Source organism: Phyllostomus hastatus, unplaced genomic scaffold, assembly GCF_019186645.2.
Source record: "Phyllostomus hastatus isolate PE091 unplaced genomic scaffold, TTU_PhHast_1.1 phas_contig_17, whole genome shotgun sequence".
Lineage (NCBI taxonomy): Eukaryota > Metazoa > Chordata > Mammalia > Chiroptera > Phyllostomidae > Phyllostomus > Phyllostomus hastatus.
The window spans coordinates 22,817,101-22,835,974 of NW_025333664.1; the positions used below are offsets into that span (position 1 = coordinate 22,817,101).

The window sequence follows — 18,874 nt, forward strand, 5'->3', positions numbered from 1 at the left end:
CCCATGGGCAGCAAGTCTGCTCAGGGAGATGCATTTGAAGAAGATTTTTTTTCCTTAGGCTGAATGTTTCCTAGAAGGAGGGTGACTGCAAGGATGGAGGGTGGAGTGTAGCACGGGAGGAAGATGGGGCTGCAGAAACATGTTCTCATTTAATTATCTGCTCATCATTCAAGAAGCATTCCCTGCATCTCTCCTGTGTTCCATGCTGTCCTCTTCCTGACACGCCTGTCATGAGAGAACATACACCACCTGGCACAGGACTCTGCCACCTCAGCCTTTCTCTCCAAGTACTGATACCCTTTCCCATCCCTTCCCCTCTGTCACAAGGAAGATCAGAGCCGGGACAGCTCTCAGAGCAGCAGGTTCAGGAATTCTCAACAATACTCCACAGTGGGAATTCTTAGTCCCAGAAGACATAGGGATCAAATAACGTAGAGATGGTCTTCAAGGGAACCACCATCTCAGCTGCCCCTGATTCAACTCCCTCCGCCCACTTCCTCCAGAGAAATCCTAAGATGTTGTGGAAACCCATTAAAACCTTTGATCCAGGCCACCTCCTGCAGTACCCCACCTACTTCATAGAAAGTGAGAATCTCTTAGAGGGATCTTAGAGACTCCTGAGGACATGTATACAGATATGTCACCTTCTCTACACAATGTTACCTCTGACAATGTGTGACCTGTGGACTGGCCCCTCCTTTTGACTTTGCCCCTTCTGGGACAGACCTTGGCCTGCTCTCCCCATCAAATACTTACAGTCAGGGTCTCCACTTCCTGTGGACATAGAGGACAGAGACACCAACCACCTGCAGCACTTTGAAGCCCAGGAAAATCCCTACAAGGACATCAGTAGGTACTCCTGGGCCTGAAAACAGAGAAACAGGAGGAGCCATTAGAGGAGACCATTCCCAGGAGCCTCTACTGGCTCTGTCTCAGGCTGCCTACACCCACCAATGCTCTGAATCTCTTCAATCCTGCTCTGCTCTCAGGCTCAAGGCAGAAACCAGGGTAAAGAGCTTCCTCATCCTCAATCAGCTCCTTCCTCCTTTGCCAGGGCTGTCTTCCTTAAGGGAAGGAGTGAAGAAAATGTGTGCTCAGCAACCCATGAGTACATCCCCTGGTTAACTAACTAGGACCTCCCCTGTGAGGCAGGTAGTACTATCCTCAGTCTAATGGGGAAACGAAGCTCGGAGAGTTTATGGAGGTCATAGATTAGTGAGATTCAAACCTAGAAAATACATCACTCTTGTCTATTTGATGATCCTAAGCCCTTGTCTTTTGTGGAAAAACAAGACCAGCCTCTTAGAGTTGCAGGAACAATGACCTTCTCATTAGAGCTGCAGCTGGAAAACATCCCAGGATTCAAAGAAATGATGTCGAAGACTGGGAGGAGCTGAGACATCATTCAGTAAGCTGTGACCCCAGGGTCGATGTCAGCTGAAACCTTTCTACTGCACACAGAAAGTCAGATCTGGGAAAGCACATTTTTAGATTCTTATAACGACCCATTTTTGCTTAAATAAAGAAACAAAGACATTAAATAATTCATTATAATTGAAATAATCCTTAATGTAGGATTGAAGAATTCACCCATTTCCTGTGGGACAGTGGAGAATGGCAATTCCCAGCTGAGAGGCTGTCTGGGACTTTCTCTCAGGGGAAGGGAAATTTGTTGTAAGTTTGCACCCCTCCTAGAGGGCAGCCCGGGTCAGAGGACTGGCTGGACTGGGAATATAAAGGCTCAGGCCCTCCTCTCCAAGTAAACAACTCTCAGAGACAGTTCTGTCCAGGTCTCTATGGAGCAGCCAAGTCTAGAGCCTGCACTGCAGTTCAGCAGCTCTGTCTCCTGCTCCTTCACTCCCTCAGGCATGTGGACCCTGACAGCTCCCCACAGGGAGCTCCCCACAAGCTTATGTCCATTCAGAGTCTGCTTCCCAGGGAAACCAACCTAAAGGAGCATGTCTGGAAGCCCTCTGGAGAACAAACATGAAAATGCAATTTAGAAATTGGGTCACTCATCAGCTGACTGGTCAAGAAGACTCAGCTCTGACTGGAGGAGGACCAGGGGTCAGCCCCTCTGGCCCTATGGATGTAATGGTTAAAATGTTCACTGGTGGTGAACAGGAATCTCTAACCAGGGCAAGGGAATAACAAGGCATCAGTCATTAGGAAACTAGTTGGGAAATGGTAAGTAAAAGGAATATGCGCTTGGATGGCTGCTCCAGGGACATCAGTCCTTTGGAGAAAGACAAAGAAGAGTTAAGAGGGATTAATTATAAGGTAAAGGTTAAGTGTGAACCAGAAGAGTTTTTTCACAGTACTGCAGATTGTTTTATTTCTAGAATCATAGAGCAGACAAAACTGAGATTTGAGTCAAGGATATAATTGTAGGAGTAGCAGGACACAGAGGAGATTGAACTCTCCACTTCAATAGGCCCTCTCTGCCAGAGCAGGGCCCTGATTAGGAGACAGGGGGCCCTGAGATAGAGGCCTATGGGTCAAAGCACTGAACAATCTTTAGTCCCATTTTGGGCTGCTGAGGACAATGGCAGTAGCACAGCTACTTAACTGCAACTATGGCCTCTCATAAACCAAGAAAAATCACAAAAGGGAAAGTAAATCTTACATACAACTCGCCTCAGTATTACTTGAAAAGAAAATGTAGAAGTCTCAAAATAACTGTAGGTGAAACAGAAGAATGCCCAAATCCTACTGCAGTCTTCCACATGGCACCTTCCCACCCTCACTCAGGGACAAGGCACAGGGCAGCTAGCAGAGGGGCTGAGAGCTACTGGGGATGCACCACCACCAATACTGAATCCACCCTAACTCTGAAATACTGCACAGTGTCCTGGAGATCAGAGCACAGACCATAGGAGGAGGCTTCAAAGTAAGTCTGCACAAAAGGGTTGGCACAGAATTCACATAATCTGTGACTGTGTTACCTTTTCTGGCAACAGGATCTGGTCATAGTGATTAAGAAGTGAAATGGGGACATGATCCAGGATTTTCCAAGTGGAGTCAATGTACTCACAGATCCTGCAAAGTGAAAAGGGAGGAGATGAGCCAGAGAAGGAGACATGATGACAGGGCCAGAGCTCAGAGTGCTGTGGGGCCTCAGCAGAGGGTGCAGGCAGCCTCTAGGGCTGCAAAAGGCAAGGACCTGGATTCTCCCCTAGAGCCTCCAGGGGCAGCCCAGTCCTGCCCACCCACTGAAGACCTCTGACCTCTAGAGCTCAAGATAATAAACCTGTGTTGTTTAAGGCACTGAATGTGTGGTGATTTGTTATAGTAGCCATAGGAAGCTAATGCAAAGAAGCAGGAATGTTATAAAAAGACAAAGGAGATTGAAGAGACAGGCACAACTTCTGTTGAGAAAAGGCAAAAATAACAGAAAAAAAAGGTTGTTTGGCAACTGCATGTTAACTGGAAATAGAAATAACGGATGTGGGAAATTTAGAATTCTAAAGACAAAAAAGAACAAAAACTATGAGGACTCAAAGCCATCTGTTTAATGAAACCAGCCATCTAGCATAAATATGCAGTGATATATGTAGATTTTGCTATACTGACAGAAGATAAGTTCATTCATCTAGGAACACCTCAGTACCGTAAACATGACCAAAAAGATGTGCATTTTTATGCCACCCCCATTGGCCCAGGACTGCAGTAGCCTGAATCCTCAGATGCTGGTGTAGACTGTGACATTCCAGTGCAGAGGGTCATGTTTGTATCTTGCACTTTGCTTCAGCCAGTCAACCCAGACAGCCCAAAAACCATTTCGAGGTTAGTTCTCAGTAGTGTGTGGGGCCAGGCCCACTGAGGGCACCTGGAAGTAACTGCCTGCTCTGAGACATGTGAGAGGTGGAGACTCAAAAGCAAACCCAAGGTGGTGCAGGGAATGTGGCAGAGGCTGATCTCTCCTGCTCTCCTTGTTCAGCACTGCTCTGACCCCGAGATAACACCAGGTTCCAGCACAGGAGGACTGGAGACATGGAAGAAAAGGCACACTAGCTCGGGACCTGAGGATGGGAGAAGGAACTCGGCATTCAGGCATTGGAGGTGGCACCATCCTATCACCCCAGGCACAGAATGCAGCCCAAAGTGTGGCATTTAAAAAGTCTAAAATCAACAATCTATGTTACCACCCTCAAAAACAAGAAAAGGGGGAGCAAATTCAACTTAAGCAAGCAGCAGGAAGGAAATCATAAAGAAGACAAATATTGATGAAATTGAAAATAGAAAAACTCACTAAAACAACAAGTGGGATCTGTGAAGAAACCCATACATTGAAAATTTTTCTATCAAGACTGATGAAGAAAAAAAAGAATGATGCATTTTCATGTCAGGAACGAAACGGGATAGAATCACTGACCCTGCAGGCATCAGCCATGTATGAGGGAATCTCTGAGCAACTCTGCAGGCAGATGGGTGTGATAACTGCTGGTCCACTCTCCCAATCTGGGGAAAAGGAGGCCTGTGCTGGGACCACCCATGGTCACTTGGATGACTGTCCTGACTCAAACTCCACGTGCTCGGGGCTCCCCTTCTGGAATTTCACAGAGCAGCAAGTTCAGGCATTTGCTGGGTGACCATACTGATGGGGATGGAAAAGTATAGATTGGAATGGAGACCTGGAGGAGGTTGGAAAGAGCAAGGAGGAGGGAGGGGCTGACATGGACAGTGGGTGCAGGGACAGTTAGGAGAAGAAAGGGACAGGCCGGACACTGTGAACACACCACATCCCTCCCTCTTTCTTCTTTTAATGTGTATTGCTGTGAAAAGATCTGTAAATACATCTACCAAATTCTTACCAGTGGTGACTCTTTCAGTGGGGTGTTTGTGGAAGAGGATCTCCCACTCAAATTCTACTTTCTATTAATAAACTTCAAGATTTTTCAATAATAAGCACTAATTACTATTTATAACAGTAAAATTTAAATGGAGCTGAGTGAGTGGGAGTGGATGCCTCTCCCTGGACTCTACCTTTGTCCTTCTGCTGAGCAGAGAACTCCAAGGTGAGGTTTCTGCTGATGGCCGGCTGCCCATCGTGCCGCACCAGACATGTGAGCACCACGGCCTCCCCGTGGGCAGATGAGTTCACCAGGATCCAGCTCCCCCAGGTGAAGGTCGCATCCTTGTTCTCTGTGCAGGTTGAAGGCGTTTCTGTTCAGGGACATGTTTCCATTCTCCAACCAGCTCAGCTGAAGGTGCTGGGGGTAGAAGTTCTTCACCTGGCAGATGAAGATGTTCCCCTGTTTCTCTGACACGGTGTGTTGGGTAATGTCCAAGGTGGGTGAAACTGAAACAGCACAGGGCAGAGACTCTGGCCTCAAGGACACACAGATCACAGAGGAAGGCTCTGTAACTTAGCTCCCCCACCACAGCAAGAGGACACCCAAGAGAGTGCTGGGTAAGCAGCAGGTGCTCTGACACTGAGGGTTCACTTTGAATACAAATGCCATCACTAGGCATAGTGCCCTGCACACAGTAGGTGCTCAGGAGTGGAAACTGCTATTAGGGTGATATGAGTGAAATCAAACCAGCACAGCCCTGGAATGCAGTAGGAATGTAATAATTGTAGCAAAATAAGTGAGATCACCAAGCATATAATGGCTTGGTTTATAGTAGGTGCTCAGTAATTGGAGTTGCCCTTGGTAAAGCAGATGAAACTACCAAGTACAATGAATTGTAGGTGTTCCTCTGGTAACTGCCATTAAACAGTGGTGAATGACAGGTTCATCCAGGTGTCTGGGGATGGGAAGGGTTGTCAGGAATTAGATTCCAGGGAAATTAAGTTGGAGCAAATGGCAGGGGGAGGAGCAGGTTTGGAGGGTAGGAGCCAGGTATGGGCTGGGGGTGGGTGTGAGGGACATCTACCTCGGATGGTCTCAGACAGGTTGGCAGTCCAACAAAGAGGAGGGCCCCCCTTCAGGGTGACATGGTCCACCTGGCAGATGACCTGGGAGCGGACATCCTCCCGGGCCAGCCGCACCCTGGCTGTGCTGGAGATGTTGTAGGAAGGGCTGTCTCCCTCTGGGTCCACAGTGGGCTGGGAGGCTGGGAGCTCATTCCCATCTTTGAACCATCTCAGGACGATGTTCCTGGGGGAGAAGCCGTGGGACTTGCAGGTGAAGCTCACTGTCTGCCCAGGTGTGGCCCTGCCTGTGGGGGCTGACACCACGGGGGGAGAGGGTTGGGCTGTAAAAGGAGCACAATGAACAATGAACATGATAGTGACCATCACCACCAGTGACAAGCATGTGACTCTGTAAGGATCCTTCTCATATATTGTTTTCTATCCTCTAACAATGCTGGGAGGGTGTGTCATCATCCCATCCATCAGAACGGGACACTCTGGTCCCCAGAGGTGAACCCTGAGTGAGGGGCATGGCCCACAGGCAGCTCCAGGCCTGAGTTCAAAGTGCACCTTCCTTCCTCCCCAAGTGACCTCCCACCTGCCTGGGCTGGTGAACAACAGCACTGAACGCTCTCCCTCTTCATATTAACTCCCCTGTCTGGCCTCCCCTGACACCTCCCCGACCTCACAGACAGTGTTCACAGAGTGAATGCAGGGGAAGCAGTGGGGGCAGGACCCCATGGAGTGGAACAGGCTGGCAGCAGAGGAGAGGTGCGGCCAGGGCACATCCCAGTCCCATCTGTGAGAGGGGGGGCAGCAGGCACTTCTCCTTTCCGGGCTACAGGGAGGGTGCAATCAGGCAACAGAAGTTGTTTTGCTTTGAATAAAACAGAAGATGTAAATAAACACAGATCCATCTTGAACCTGGATCTAATTTATATCCGGAACTCTCCCTTCAAGCATTAATAAGTTTACTCCATAATTTTCATTATTTCAACAAATACTTCACTAGGGATAAATCTGTTTCAATTGTTCAATTTCAAGGGATGGGTTTGGGATGATTTTCTGATTTTGAGTTATTCCTGGATAAGTTTTGGCTTCATAAAGAATAGTAAAAGAGATAGAGCCAAAGGTGGTTAATTTCCCAATGGTCACGGAAGGAGAAGAGACGCAGACACAGGCCTGTGAAGCAGGCAGACCCCCATGTCCTGAAAGGATCCACACTGATTCCAAGGGTCATTGGATAAAATCCAAGAGCAGTCTCTCCCTGTGGAAAGCTCCTGCAGGGTACCTTGAAATTGTTAGTTATCACCCAGCACCTCTAACAGGGGGTACACATCAAATATGTAAAAGCATTAGCATTTATAAAGATCTACTTTGGTTCCTAAAGCTCATCAAATGTTTTGAGGACATAGATAAGGGGGTGTCACTTGAATAAGTCAAGTCATAAGAACACCAGCAACCTAGATGCCACTGGGGGGATAGACACTGGGATTAGTTACCATGGATTGGGAGTCTCAAATCCGCTTTCCACAGCTACTCTACAAACACCCAGACGAAAATAAAAGCAAAGAAACCACCTACTTAGGGTTCTGTCACTTTTTTTTAATGATCCCCTCAGGAAACAAGTTTGGTGAATTGATTTTCAAAACACACAACAGGTCACAGGCATTTCCCTCCACATCAGCTGTTTACAGAAGCTGGGAGCATTTTGAGAAAGGAGAGCAGATTTGAGACCTGACAAGCTGGTATGTTGGGCAGGAAGGGCTCTGTTGCTGAGCAGTATTTGTGGGATTTCAGACTCAGGTTAGACACACACAGGGGTTTGAAGATGGAAGGTGTCCCCAGCCATGGAGCTGGGATCTAACAGGGTGTCTGGGCCTGTGCATCTTCAGGCCTGGAGACAGCCGGGGTTCCACTCTCAGCCCTGGTCTGCTCCGGGGGAGGGTGTCCCTGCCCCTCCACTCAGGCTCATTTTCTTGGGCCTCTGATGAGCTGTCTCTGGCACATGAGATTCTGAGGCACCTGTACCATCCAAAGGTGTTGTTCTCACAGCCCCAGCAGCAGGGGGAGCCACCTTGTCAGGGGAAAGAATACAAGGTTTCCTCTGTGACCCCAGAGAACATCTACCTCAGGGCCTTCTGCCTCTGGATAGTGAAGAACTTCAGCTGCCAGGCCCACATCTGACAGTTAAACCAGAATTCCCAGGGTGGACCCAGGGTCTGGGGACCTTTGCAACAATTCCCAGGTGATTCCAATGAGCAGGGAAGGGTGAACATCACAGAACTCCACCTTCAAACCCATCATATTGAGATCTGAGAAGGAAAGTAGCCCATCCAAGGTCCTATGGCTTTGGTGTGTCATAGCCTATAGTCATCGAACATCTACTATGTGCCAGGTACCACTCTGATCACTGCGCATGCATTCACTCACTCAGTCCTCAGAGCTGCTCTGTGAGGTTGGTGCTGTCCCTGACAGATGAGGACACCAGGCACAGTGTGGGCAGCAATGAGTCAGAGGTCACAGGCCAGGAAGTGGCAGAGCTGGGATCTGGGAACAGGAAGAGAACTTGGCCGATGCACTCACTTGCTGGGCACTGATGTTCAGTTACACCCTGGCCTGCCCACCAGTGGCTTTCTAGACATCCCCTCCTGTCCTCACAGACCCCTGAGTGGGAGCTGGGACTATCACCCCTGCACAAATGGGGACACTGAGGACCCCAGGGACACTGAGACTTGCCCAAGAGCACTCAGTGATGGGATGACACCATTGCTCACTGAGGCTCTGCCCTCTCACCAGGCTCACTGTAGCCTCAGTCCTTCCTGCAGAGGGTGGGGAGAGCATCCATGTCTGCAGGTGAGGACACAAAGGCCCAGCAAGAGAGAGTGGGCGACACTGTGAAATAACACCAGATTTGGGGAGCAACTCTGTGCTGGGAGATTCAGACAGAGCACCTCAAATCCTTCTACTCTGTAGAGGAGCCCATGATTATCACCATCTTACAGGGGAGCAAAGGGTGGCTGAGAGAAATGGAGGGGCTTCTCCTCACCCAGTACTAGGTTCTGGGGTATTTGTTGTGGCCCCCAATTCATGTCCATCCACTCAGGTCCCAACACTGGCTGCCTCCTGCTCTTTACTCTGTGAGAATTTTGACTTTAAGGAATAGTGGGGAGGAGTCAACTCCAAGTGACCAGGACTTGAGACCCTCTCCCAATAAACAAAAGACATGGCCTCCTGAAAAGAGTCTGGAATACAAACTCGGCTCATGCAGGGCCCCAGCGAGCCCCTAGGAAATGGCTGCCCCTCCTTATTCTGAGTCTGCACATCCAGGATTATTATTCAAGATGTTTCTGGGGGTGCCATGGCCCCTCTCTGTCTGTCAAGGCTACTGTCCCCAGGCTGCTCCTGCAGGTGCTCAGAGAAGGACAAACAGCACAACAGAGGGGAAAAGCCTCCTGGATGCTTCTCTGTGCTGAGCTCTCTCATTAGCAACAGGGACAGCACATGGTGAGACTTTTTGCATACCTGTCTGATCTACGTTGTAGAGTTGCCCTACCTCCATCACAGAACCTGTTCAAAAGTGCTTCCTGCTGAAGACAAAACAATTTAAATTTTAAAGGAGAGGTTTGGAGCTTTCTGCACACTTTGAGAAGCACCCAGGTTGGGGGAGGGTAACGGGGTGGCAAAAAGCAGGGCCTGTTAGTAAGGCTGTTTGGGGTCAATCTTAGCTTCCCTACCTGCTCACAAGTCAGGCCCCCTCTCTGAGGCTTAGAGTCTTCATCAGTCAACAATAACCTCTGCCACAGCGCTGGTCATAAGAGTAAATGTCATGAAGAAGATAAACCTCCTAGAACGCTGCTGCACCAGCACCCTCCCACCCCTCTGCTGTCTCACCCCGGCCATCCTCTGGGCAGACAGCTTGGGGAGGAGGAACCAGGACTTTACCAGGAGGCAGCAGACCTGAGATGGAGGCATACACTACCTGTGATTGCTTAGGCAACAGACACATTATTACAAACTACTGTAATATGAAAAAATTCAGGATAAAGCCACCTTCCCTGCCAATGTTCAGGGGTTGTGGGAGACTCCATTGCTACCACATCAAGGAGGAAAATTGGCAATGTCCACACAAATTAAAACCAAATACCCTCTGACCCAGCAATGCCACTTCTAGCGGGCATCTCCCTCTTGGCCAAGTGACACAAGGGCAAGGTTCTCCACTGCATCACTGTTCTAATAGCCACAGGTTGGGAACAACTTATATCCATCAACAGAATGTCAATGAACAATGCTGTCTCCATACGCTGGAGAGTGAAGCAGCTGTTGAAGAAGGGGCAGCTCTAGGTGCTGATGTGGATGCTTGATTTGGGGGGATGGGGCTGAAGGATCCAGTGGATTTCAATGACCTTGGGCTTCAGGGTCTGAATGTGAGGGGCACCTGAACCTTTGAGAAAACAATGAAAGGAATATTCTGGCTCTTTGTTCAGTGGTTTGGTGTAATGACCTTTTAATCTACACCTACTGTGTGCCAAGTCTTTCATGGAAAGAGGGTCTTACAACAGGACAAGAAGGAATGTTTCTTGGAGTCAGATTGGGCTCTGGGATGATGCCTTCACTCACTGGCCATGTGACCAGGAGCAAAGCTACTGTCACCTCTTGGTCCCATGCTCTCCTTTTGCATGGGGCATCAGGCAGGGTGGTCTAACAGTGCTTTGTGTTCAGACATCCTAGGATACAAGATACTGGGTCTCTGGCAGAAAACTCTAAGTGAACATTTTCACTGACTCAATGGGGTGACCTTGCAGGCACCCACATTTGGAACCTTCAACCAGAGCAGTCTGAGAAAACTCTACTCAGAGCCTAAGTGACAGTGTGACCGGGTCCCTGAAATAAAGGGGGTTTACCAGACAGACCCACAGTGAGCGCCCAACCTCTGGCACCTCCTCCCAGCAGGGCTGGCAGAGCAAACAGGGACTCTGTGCCCCTTAGGGATGGCTTCTCCTGTGATGCTTCTGAGGGGGAAATAAACAAACACATTCCCCCTCCCTGCCCTGCAAGGATCTCTCCCAATGGCAGGGAGGAGAAGAAAGCTTCATGGGAGAAGAGCTCTGCCTGCTCAGTCCCCTGCAGCTCCCACAGCACCCAGGGCAGAGCCCAGCTCCCAGCGGGTGTCAGTGAGTGTCAGTGAGGGGGGCTCGGCCACACTGAGGGGAGCGCTCTCTGGAGGAAGTGGTGAGGCCTGACCTTGTGATGGGCAAGTCCCTCAGACCTGCAGTTCCCTCATCCCTGGAACCAAAGGGCCAGACAAGATTGGAAAAGATAAGGCCAGAGAGGGGGGGCAAGCAAATGAGGGTTCCAGACTATTCCCACCATGAACCAGCCATGGGGACTGAGACGATAGCAGGATCTCCAGGCCTCAACTTCCCTGACCTGCAGGAGGGGTGACATTAGACCAGGAATCAGACCTTGACTATAAGCACCCAACACCATGCCACCTGATTCCCTAGTTGTTGCTACAAAGAATGAAGGTCATTCTTATCAATGTTGTCACACACCAGGGACATGAAGGGTCCCACTCTGTACTCACCACTCATGGTGAGCCGAGTGCCTGTTCCAGACTTGAGCTCCATGTTGTTAGGCTCTGATTTGCAGAACTTCACACAGTAGTAGGTGCCAGTGTCTGCTGGGGTGATGTTGCTGATGCGGATGGAAAAGTCCGTGTTGTTTCTCCTCATGGTGTCTGCAGCACTTATTACTCGGGGGGTGTGGCCTCCTTTCTGACTGTAGATTAACTCCCGGCCTGGCCCTGTCCCCCTGAACCACATGACAGGCCCCACAGGGAGAATGGAGGTCACACTGCAGCTCAGAGTGGCCGTCTCTCCAGCTGTCAGTGCCACTGACTTCTCAGGCTGAATCACCTGCAGCTCCTCACCTGCCCCTCCTGGAGGGAAACACAAAGCAGTTATTTATCCTCCGTGTGTGATCGTCTGGGTTTTGTCAAGTCTCTATCAACGACAGCTTTCATTGATGGAGTGCACACCCTGAGGGGGCCTGAGCTCAGCACATTGCATGTGTCATACATGTAACCCCCACAACATGCCTGTAATGTCACACCCTTATTATAAATGAAGAAACTGAGGCACCGAGAGGTAACCTGATGGGACAAAGAGTGGGTTTAAATCTTTCCCCGCCAAGCATTTCTATTTCTGCTTGGTGCCCACATTGGAGGGTGTGTGCTGGGCATTTCCCTGTGACACTTGTCTGCTCAGCTAACCCTAGTGACTGCTGGCGGTGTTGTAACAGGGCGCAGCCAAGAGGGGAGCCTCAAATAGGGATCTGTAATAAGATCCAGAAGAGCCTGGAGATAATTGGCTCCACACCACAGGGCCACACCTGCCCAGAATCTGGCAGCTGTAGCCAATTGTGAGAGGAGCCAGAAATGGGGCTTCAGAGGAAGATTGGCGCTGGGATTTAAACCAGGACACGGCAGCCATTGTAGTGGGGGTGGAGCTCTGCGCAGCCCTGAAGGAGGAGAACCATGCGCAGCCCTGAGAGAGAGAGAGAACCACACAGCTTTAGCAGGGTGAAGACTCCCGCGGCCCTGAGGGAGAGAACCACGCGGCCTTGACGGAGTGGAGACTCCCGTGGTCCGGGGAGAGAGGACCACATGCCTTTGCCAGGGTGGGGACCCCCGCAGCTTTAGGAGATACGGTACTCTGGACTGGGCAAAGGGGGAAGGAAGGAAGGTCTGTGTCTGTTTGTGGGTGCTTTAAGGGACTTTAGGATTTTTGGTGAAGACATTAGGTCCCTACTTAAAGTTTGTATAGCATTAAATAAACGTTTCCTTTCCTTTTCACAAATCTCTGGCATTGAGAGACGTCTTTCCTCTGGCGGCGGACATAACGGACCTGGGGGCTTCTTTCAATAATAGTATATCGTCCCAGGCCCCCCTTGTTTGTTCTGTAACAGTGTGACAGATGCAGCCTGAGGAGAAGGAGGGCATCCGTCAGTCCATCAGTGCCTGAGACACTAAGGCAGCCATGGCTGATCTTATAATGATGATGAAATAAGTTGCTAAAGACTCAGTGAATTTTTACCCCAACTTACCTCAACTTTTACCTTAACTTCAAGATCTCTGGTGAAAGGGACTGTGCTGCTGAACCTGAGCCTCAAGTGGAAATTGATGTAAAGAGGAATTTTCTAGGTAATGGCTCAATATCAGAATTCCTTCAGATTATGAAAAGAAAGTTTACACACAAAGAATAAGAAACAATGAGGAGCTTTAAGGATGAATGTACTTGGCTGGGTATGTTTTAAAGGAATTTGGCCCTGAAAGAAAACCTCATAGTTGGGGTTTTTGTGTTCCTGAAGTGGAGCTGTGTGAGTTCCTTATATATTTTGGAGGTCAAACACTTGTCTGAGGATCATTGACAAATATATTTTCCCATACGATTGGTTCCCTTTCATTTTACTGCTGTTTTCTTTAGCAGTGCAGAAGGCTTAATTTTGAAGAAGACTCATTTGTTTATTCTTTCCTTTATGTCCCTTGCTCTAGGGGACATATCAGTGAAAATATTGCTGTGTGACCACAACAGCATGGATGAAACCAGAGAGTATTATACTAAGTGAAGTAAGCCAGGCAGTGAAAGACAAATACCATATGATCTGACCTATAAGTGGAACCTAACAAATAAAACAAACAATCAAAGTATAATCAGAGACATTGAAATAAAGAACAAACTGACAGTAGCCAGAGGGGAGGGGACAGAGGGATGAAATGGAGAAAACGAGGAAAGGGCATCAAGGAGCAAGTATAAAGGACACACGGGCCAAGCCAAAGTAGGGTAGGAGTGAGGGTGGGAGGCGGGGATGGGTGGAGCAGGGTGTGGTGTGGTGGGATGAAAATGGAGACAACTTTACTTGAACAACAATAAAAAAATGAAAAAAAGAGAGGCCCTCATAAAAGCCATAGGTACTTGGACTAGGATTTGAACTGCAATGGCTTGTGTGTGCTATGTCCCCATTAACCCTGGATGCAGGCCAGGCTCATAAAGAAGCCCAGTGGTTCTGGAGGGAGAAGAAGAAAAGGAATGGAGGTTTGAAGAACATAGAATGACGAGGACCATTTGTTGCAGTGACTCTTAGGAAACCCAAAAGATCCTTACCATCAATGAATGTATCACCTGCTGTTCCTATGGTCCCTGGAGATCCTTCATTTTGGGACAGTTTTTGCTTCACAGAAGAAATTTTGATATAAAATGGTACAAAGTAATCATATGATAACAAAGAAGAATGAAACCTGTTTTGTATTATTTTGTAGTCAATAAAAAATGAATGTTTGATGCTATCAAATTTTATTTTACAAAATAGTTTGAAAAAGAAAAACACAATTTTTCCTATTTAAAAAGTGTACTCCCAGACTTGGCTGGTGTTGCTCAGTTGGTTGGAGCATCAACCCGTAGACCAAGGGTCATGAGCTTGATTCCCAGTCAGGGCACAGACCTAGGTTGTGGGTTTGATGCCAGGTCCTGTGCAGGTACCAGTGAACCCCATCTGAATGCATCTGATCCCCCACCCGTCCTGGTGCAGATACCAGGTCTGGGTGCATAGAAAGGGAACCAACTGATGCTTCTCTTGCATCAATGTTTCTCTCCCTTCCTCTCTCCCTTCCTCTCTCTCTCTAAAAAACCAAATGAAAAAAGTGTCCTCAGGCGAGGATAAAACAAAAAACGTACTCCCAGTTCAACATAGCTTAGTAGAAGACATGTTTACCTTTTCCTCCTCCCCAAATCGCATTGAACTCACAGAAGAAATAGCAAAGGGTGGCTGAATCAGTGATACAGGATGCCCCATTTTACTGCACTTGGCTTTACTGGACTTCACTTAACTGCACGTCACAGGTGCTGTGTGTTTTACAAAGGAAAGGCAAGAAGACCGCGCTCCAGCAGAAACACAACTTCCTCTGTTTCAGAGGTCTAAACTGTACCCACAGTATCCCTGAGGCAGCTTGCACATACTTGTTGCAAAAAAAAAAAAAACAACAGAAAATGAAATTGCAATAAAGAAACATTTAAATTTTGGTGTTTAAGACAAACTATATCAGAGATAACTATTTCTAAAACCTTTTTCTTGGCAAATAAATTCATATTAATGTACTCATTTTTCAAATGCAAAAGGGTAACATGATTATGTAAGTTTTTTCTGTTAACTGCACATCTACTGTTCATAAATGCCTCTGTGGCATAACTTTCACTGGCTCTACAGCATTCTATTCTACAGCTAATGTCAGTTAGGATACTTTTGACCAGAGGTAAGTGTCCAACATAAATGATTTAAATAACCAAGCACATTTATTATCTCACCCACATGCAGCTCAGACGTGTCATTAAACAAACTTTTTTTTTTCCTCAGCCTCAGTTTGTTTTGCCTTAGGTTTGTCTAATCATCCCAATGGTATATTTTCCATTCCAATAGTGTTCTTTGAAGAAATAAAAAGCCTATTTAGAAGTCCATAGATAATTTCAAGGGGTCTCAAATAATGAAGCAATCTTGAAAAAAGAATGTCCTACCTCCTGATTTAAAAACTTCCTACAAAACTAAAGTAATCAGTGCTGTCCTGTCATTAGAGTAGATGGAGAGACCCATTGAATAGAATAGGGAGCCTAGAAATAAGCCCTCACGTACATGGTCAAATAATCGTCCACGGGGATGCCGAGGACATTCAACAAATGGCGGTGGGAAACTGGACATCCACTTGCAAAAGAATGGAGTTTGACTTTATCTTACTTTTTTTTAACAAAAATAAATAATATGAATACAAACCCTAAATACCAGAGCTAAAACTTGAATATTCTTAGAAAAAAAGCCATAGGTGAATCTCTTCGTGACTTTGGATTTGGCAATGGTTTCTTGAATGTGACACTAAAACCACAGGCAATGAAGAAAAAAAGCAAAGTCCCTCAGAGGAGGAGCCAGCTGTGGCACCACAGATAAACCCTGTGTTCTTCTCTGTTTCTCAGTTTCTCCTCAGGGAGAAAATCTGTGGGTCACCTTTGCAGAGTGTGAGCTGGTGAAACCCTCCCACTTAGCACTGTGTGTGACCACACAGCCCCCAAGGAGGCCATGTGCTGTCACAGGGCAGGTTCTTTCTTGCCAAGAACAGGAGACTGACTGAATTTGAGGTCAGGAGAAGAAGGATGGGGACAGGGAAGCTGAACAGCTGAATGTCACTAAAATGGGAGTGACAGGAATGAAATCGGAGGGAGAAGTGGAGGGAACAGAGGAGGAAGAGAGAAGATGAGACATGAGAGGGTGGAGAGGAGCCGGGAATGACAAACTCTGAGTCTGTGCTTCTGTAAATCTCTCATCTACATCTGTGACCAGGCCTTTCCCTGAACTCTGGACTGTATGTCCAACTGCCCACACTATGTGTTCCTTCTATGGAAACAAACATCTCATAGTTAACATGTCCAAAGTGAACTCCTGAATTTCCCCCACAGCTCTCTCCATCTCACCTGAGCCACCTTCATTCTTCCAGATGCTCAGGTCACCAACATGCAGAGTCTTGCTCTCCCACCCTGAATCCTGTGCATCAGAAATGCTGTGGCTCCCCTTTCCCATGCACCCAAGTCTCCATCTTCCCCCCTCTCTCTACCAGCTACTGCCCTGGTACAAGTCATTTATTTGCATAATTGCTCTGTTACTTCTCTCTATCTCCTGCTATAGTCTATTCTCAGCCAAATGCTATGATAATTCAAAACTTATGTCAGATTAGATCACTTCTTTCTTTAAAACCTTGCACAAAGCAGGAAGATTCTACTCTCATGGCCTTTGCACGTTCTGTTCCCTGACAGGAAGGCTCTTTTCTGAGATGACACCGTGGCTCACTCCCGACCTTCTGTTAATCTGGCTCAACCCTCATTTTCTCAAGGATGCTCACCCAGACTACATGGTTTAAAGTTCATAGCACCTTAGAGATTCCCCCAATTCTCCTATTTAACAATGCTTTAATTTCCCACTAAATATTATTTTCTAATATTCCATATCATCTATTTTCATTCTGTCTATTGTTTACTGTCATTTCCCCACTGGGATACAAGCTCCATGAGGGCAGCTACCTTGTCTCTTTTATTCATCAGCACACACTGAGTTCCCATAATGTTCCTGGTATATCGTACAAATCCAATAAATATTTGAATTATGTGTGGGAATTGCCCAGTCAGACTCCTCCTGGAAATCTTGAAGCCTATTTTAAGTCAGCAAATCAATAGCATTTATGTCAGAAACTGAGTTTCCCACCTAGATGGTGTGGTGAAAAACAAAAGCATCTGGTGCATGTGCAGGAAGAGGAGTAACCCAGGAGCAGAGAACCACAAACCTCTCCCCCAGCACCCACCCCTCCTCACACCCACTGGTCCAATGGAACACATCTCATGGGATGGATGTGGCATAACAGGGACACTCATGAGCTCTAGGATGAGACTGTTTGGGTTCAAATAATACATAAATCACCTACTGTTGAGTGACCTTAAACCCCTCTGTGCTTCTCTGTTCTCTTCTATAGGTACAGGTGACAAGAGGACCTGCCTTGGATATAGTGACCATGACAGAGAGCACACACAGGAATTTCCAACATATCTGCACGTGGTAAGTGTTCAAGTGATTGAAAGGGCATTACTCATCATACTTCCTAGAGCTCTGATGCTTCATCTGACATTAGAGGATGTAGATGTAGATATGGATATCAATATATATGTAGATATATTGATATTGATATAAATATAATTATAGATGCAGACCATACAGGGAGGCATCTCTGTATCTGTTATCCACTTCTTTCCAGTCACTCCCATTCCTTATAAAAGAAGGAATCCAATATAATAATGCACACTTGTACTCATTTTACCAAGAGAGAAGCTTGTTTGTCTTAAGAATTCAGGGAAAGTAAAGGGTAAGTTTACGGAAGTTGAAAGGAAAGAGGCAACAGGGAGAACCAAACATCTGTTCATGTGCATTTCCTGTAGACTGACAAGGGTTTGAATTAAACAGCAAGAAAAGACTTTTCAGTAATCTCATGTGTCTGTGTGCATGCATTTACACCAATTGTACACACAAACACAAGGGTACACGTGCCATGAATATATATGGAAGTATGGCCTTGAATTCCAGTCATAGGTTGTTTTGAAGATTAAATGAAATGATTGCACATATTAAATGCTGAGAAACACACTTGGCACACAGGAACCATGCCACACACCACTAACAGAAGTTCCTGAGTAAACAGCAGAACCTGAACTCTGGGTCTCTGAGTGGCCTAATGGGAGATGCCTGTTCTTCCTCTTTACTCTCTGTGATTTCTGATCTCTCCGAAATCAGCCTCCACCAAGAAGCTGAGCAGCATCACATGGTTAAAAGATGAGCTCTGCAGCTGCTGTGCCTGGTCTTGAACCGAGCTGAACCACTGCCTAACACAGGTGATGCTGCCAATTTGCTCTCTCTGCTTCCATTTCCTATCTGTAAATCAGGGATAAAAGTCATAGTTCTCACACAGCCATATTGTGAGGATTAGAGGGGTTAATACTGTCACAGTTGTGGTTTGAAGTATTAGTTTTGATGCCTCTAGTAAACAGGTGCAGACAATGGATCCACGTGGGAGACTCCCAGATCCCAGATTTCATGCTCTCAGATAATGTCCTGTCCTTGACCCTCTGTGAAAGCACTGGGTAATGCACCCTGCTTTCCTGGAGGCCCTAACATTTCTGAAGGTCAGGAAGAGGTCCAGGGGCAGAAAGAGGAGATTCTACCCCAAGGCATGCTCACCTGTGAGGCCCAGCAGCAGAGCCAGCAGCAGGCAGGGGGGAGGGCGGGGCCAGGAGGCAGGGATCAGCATCCTGAAGGCCTGAGAAGCCTCCTCTCTCCTGATGTGTGCTGGGAGAGCCCGGACTGTGCTCTGTGAGAGGAGAGTGGCCCCACATCACAGGTTATAAGAGGAAGTGCCCAGGATAGTATTAAATG

General features: G+C 47.4%; 2 protein-coding genes and 1 pseudogene across 3 annotated transcripts in view; 1 reads left to right on the top strand and 2 right to left on the bottom strand.

Moving 5' to 3' along the window:
* Positions 1-18,874, bottom strand: part of LOC123815154 (signal-regulatory protein beta-1-like) — a 165,140-nt gene that overhangs the window by 40,042 nt on the left and 106,224 nt on the right. The gene's annotated exons all lie outside the window — the stretch shown is intronic.
* LOC123815156 (signal-regulatory protein beta-1-like) lies at positions 123-18,780 on the bottom strand. Its single transcript, XM_045833367.1, is given in 7 exon segments — positions 123-225; positions 757-865; positions 4,987-5,167; positions 5,169-5,302; positions 5,881-6,201; positions 11,448-11,801; positions 18,680-18,780. Coding segments are annotated over 6 exon segments (1,167 nt in total). The 5' UTR covers positions 18,750-18,780; the 3' UTR covers positions 123-225; positions 757-758.
* Positions 11,957-14,132, top strand: LOC123814937 (annotated as a pseudogene).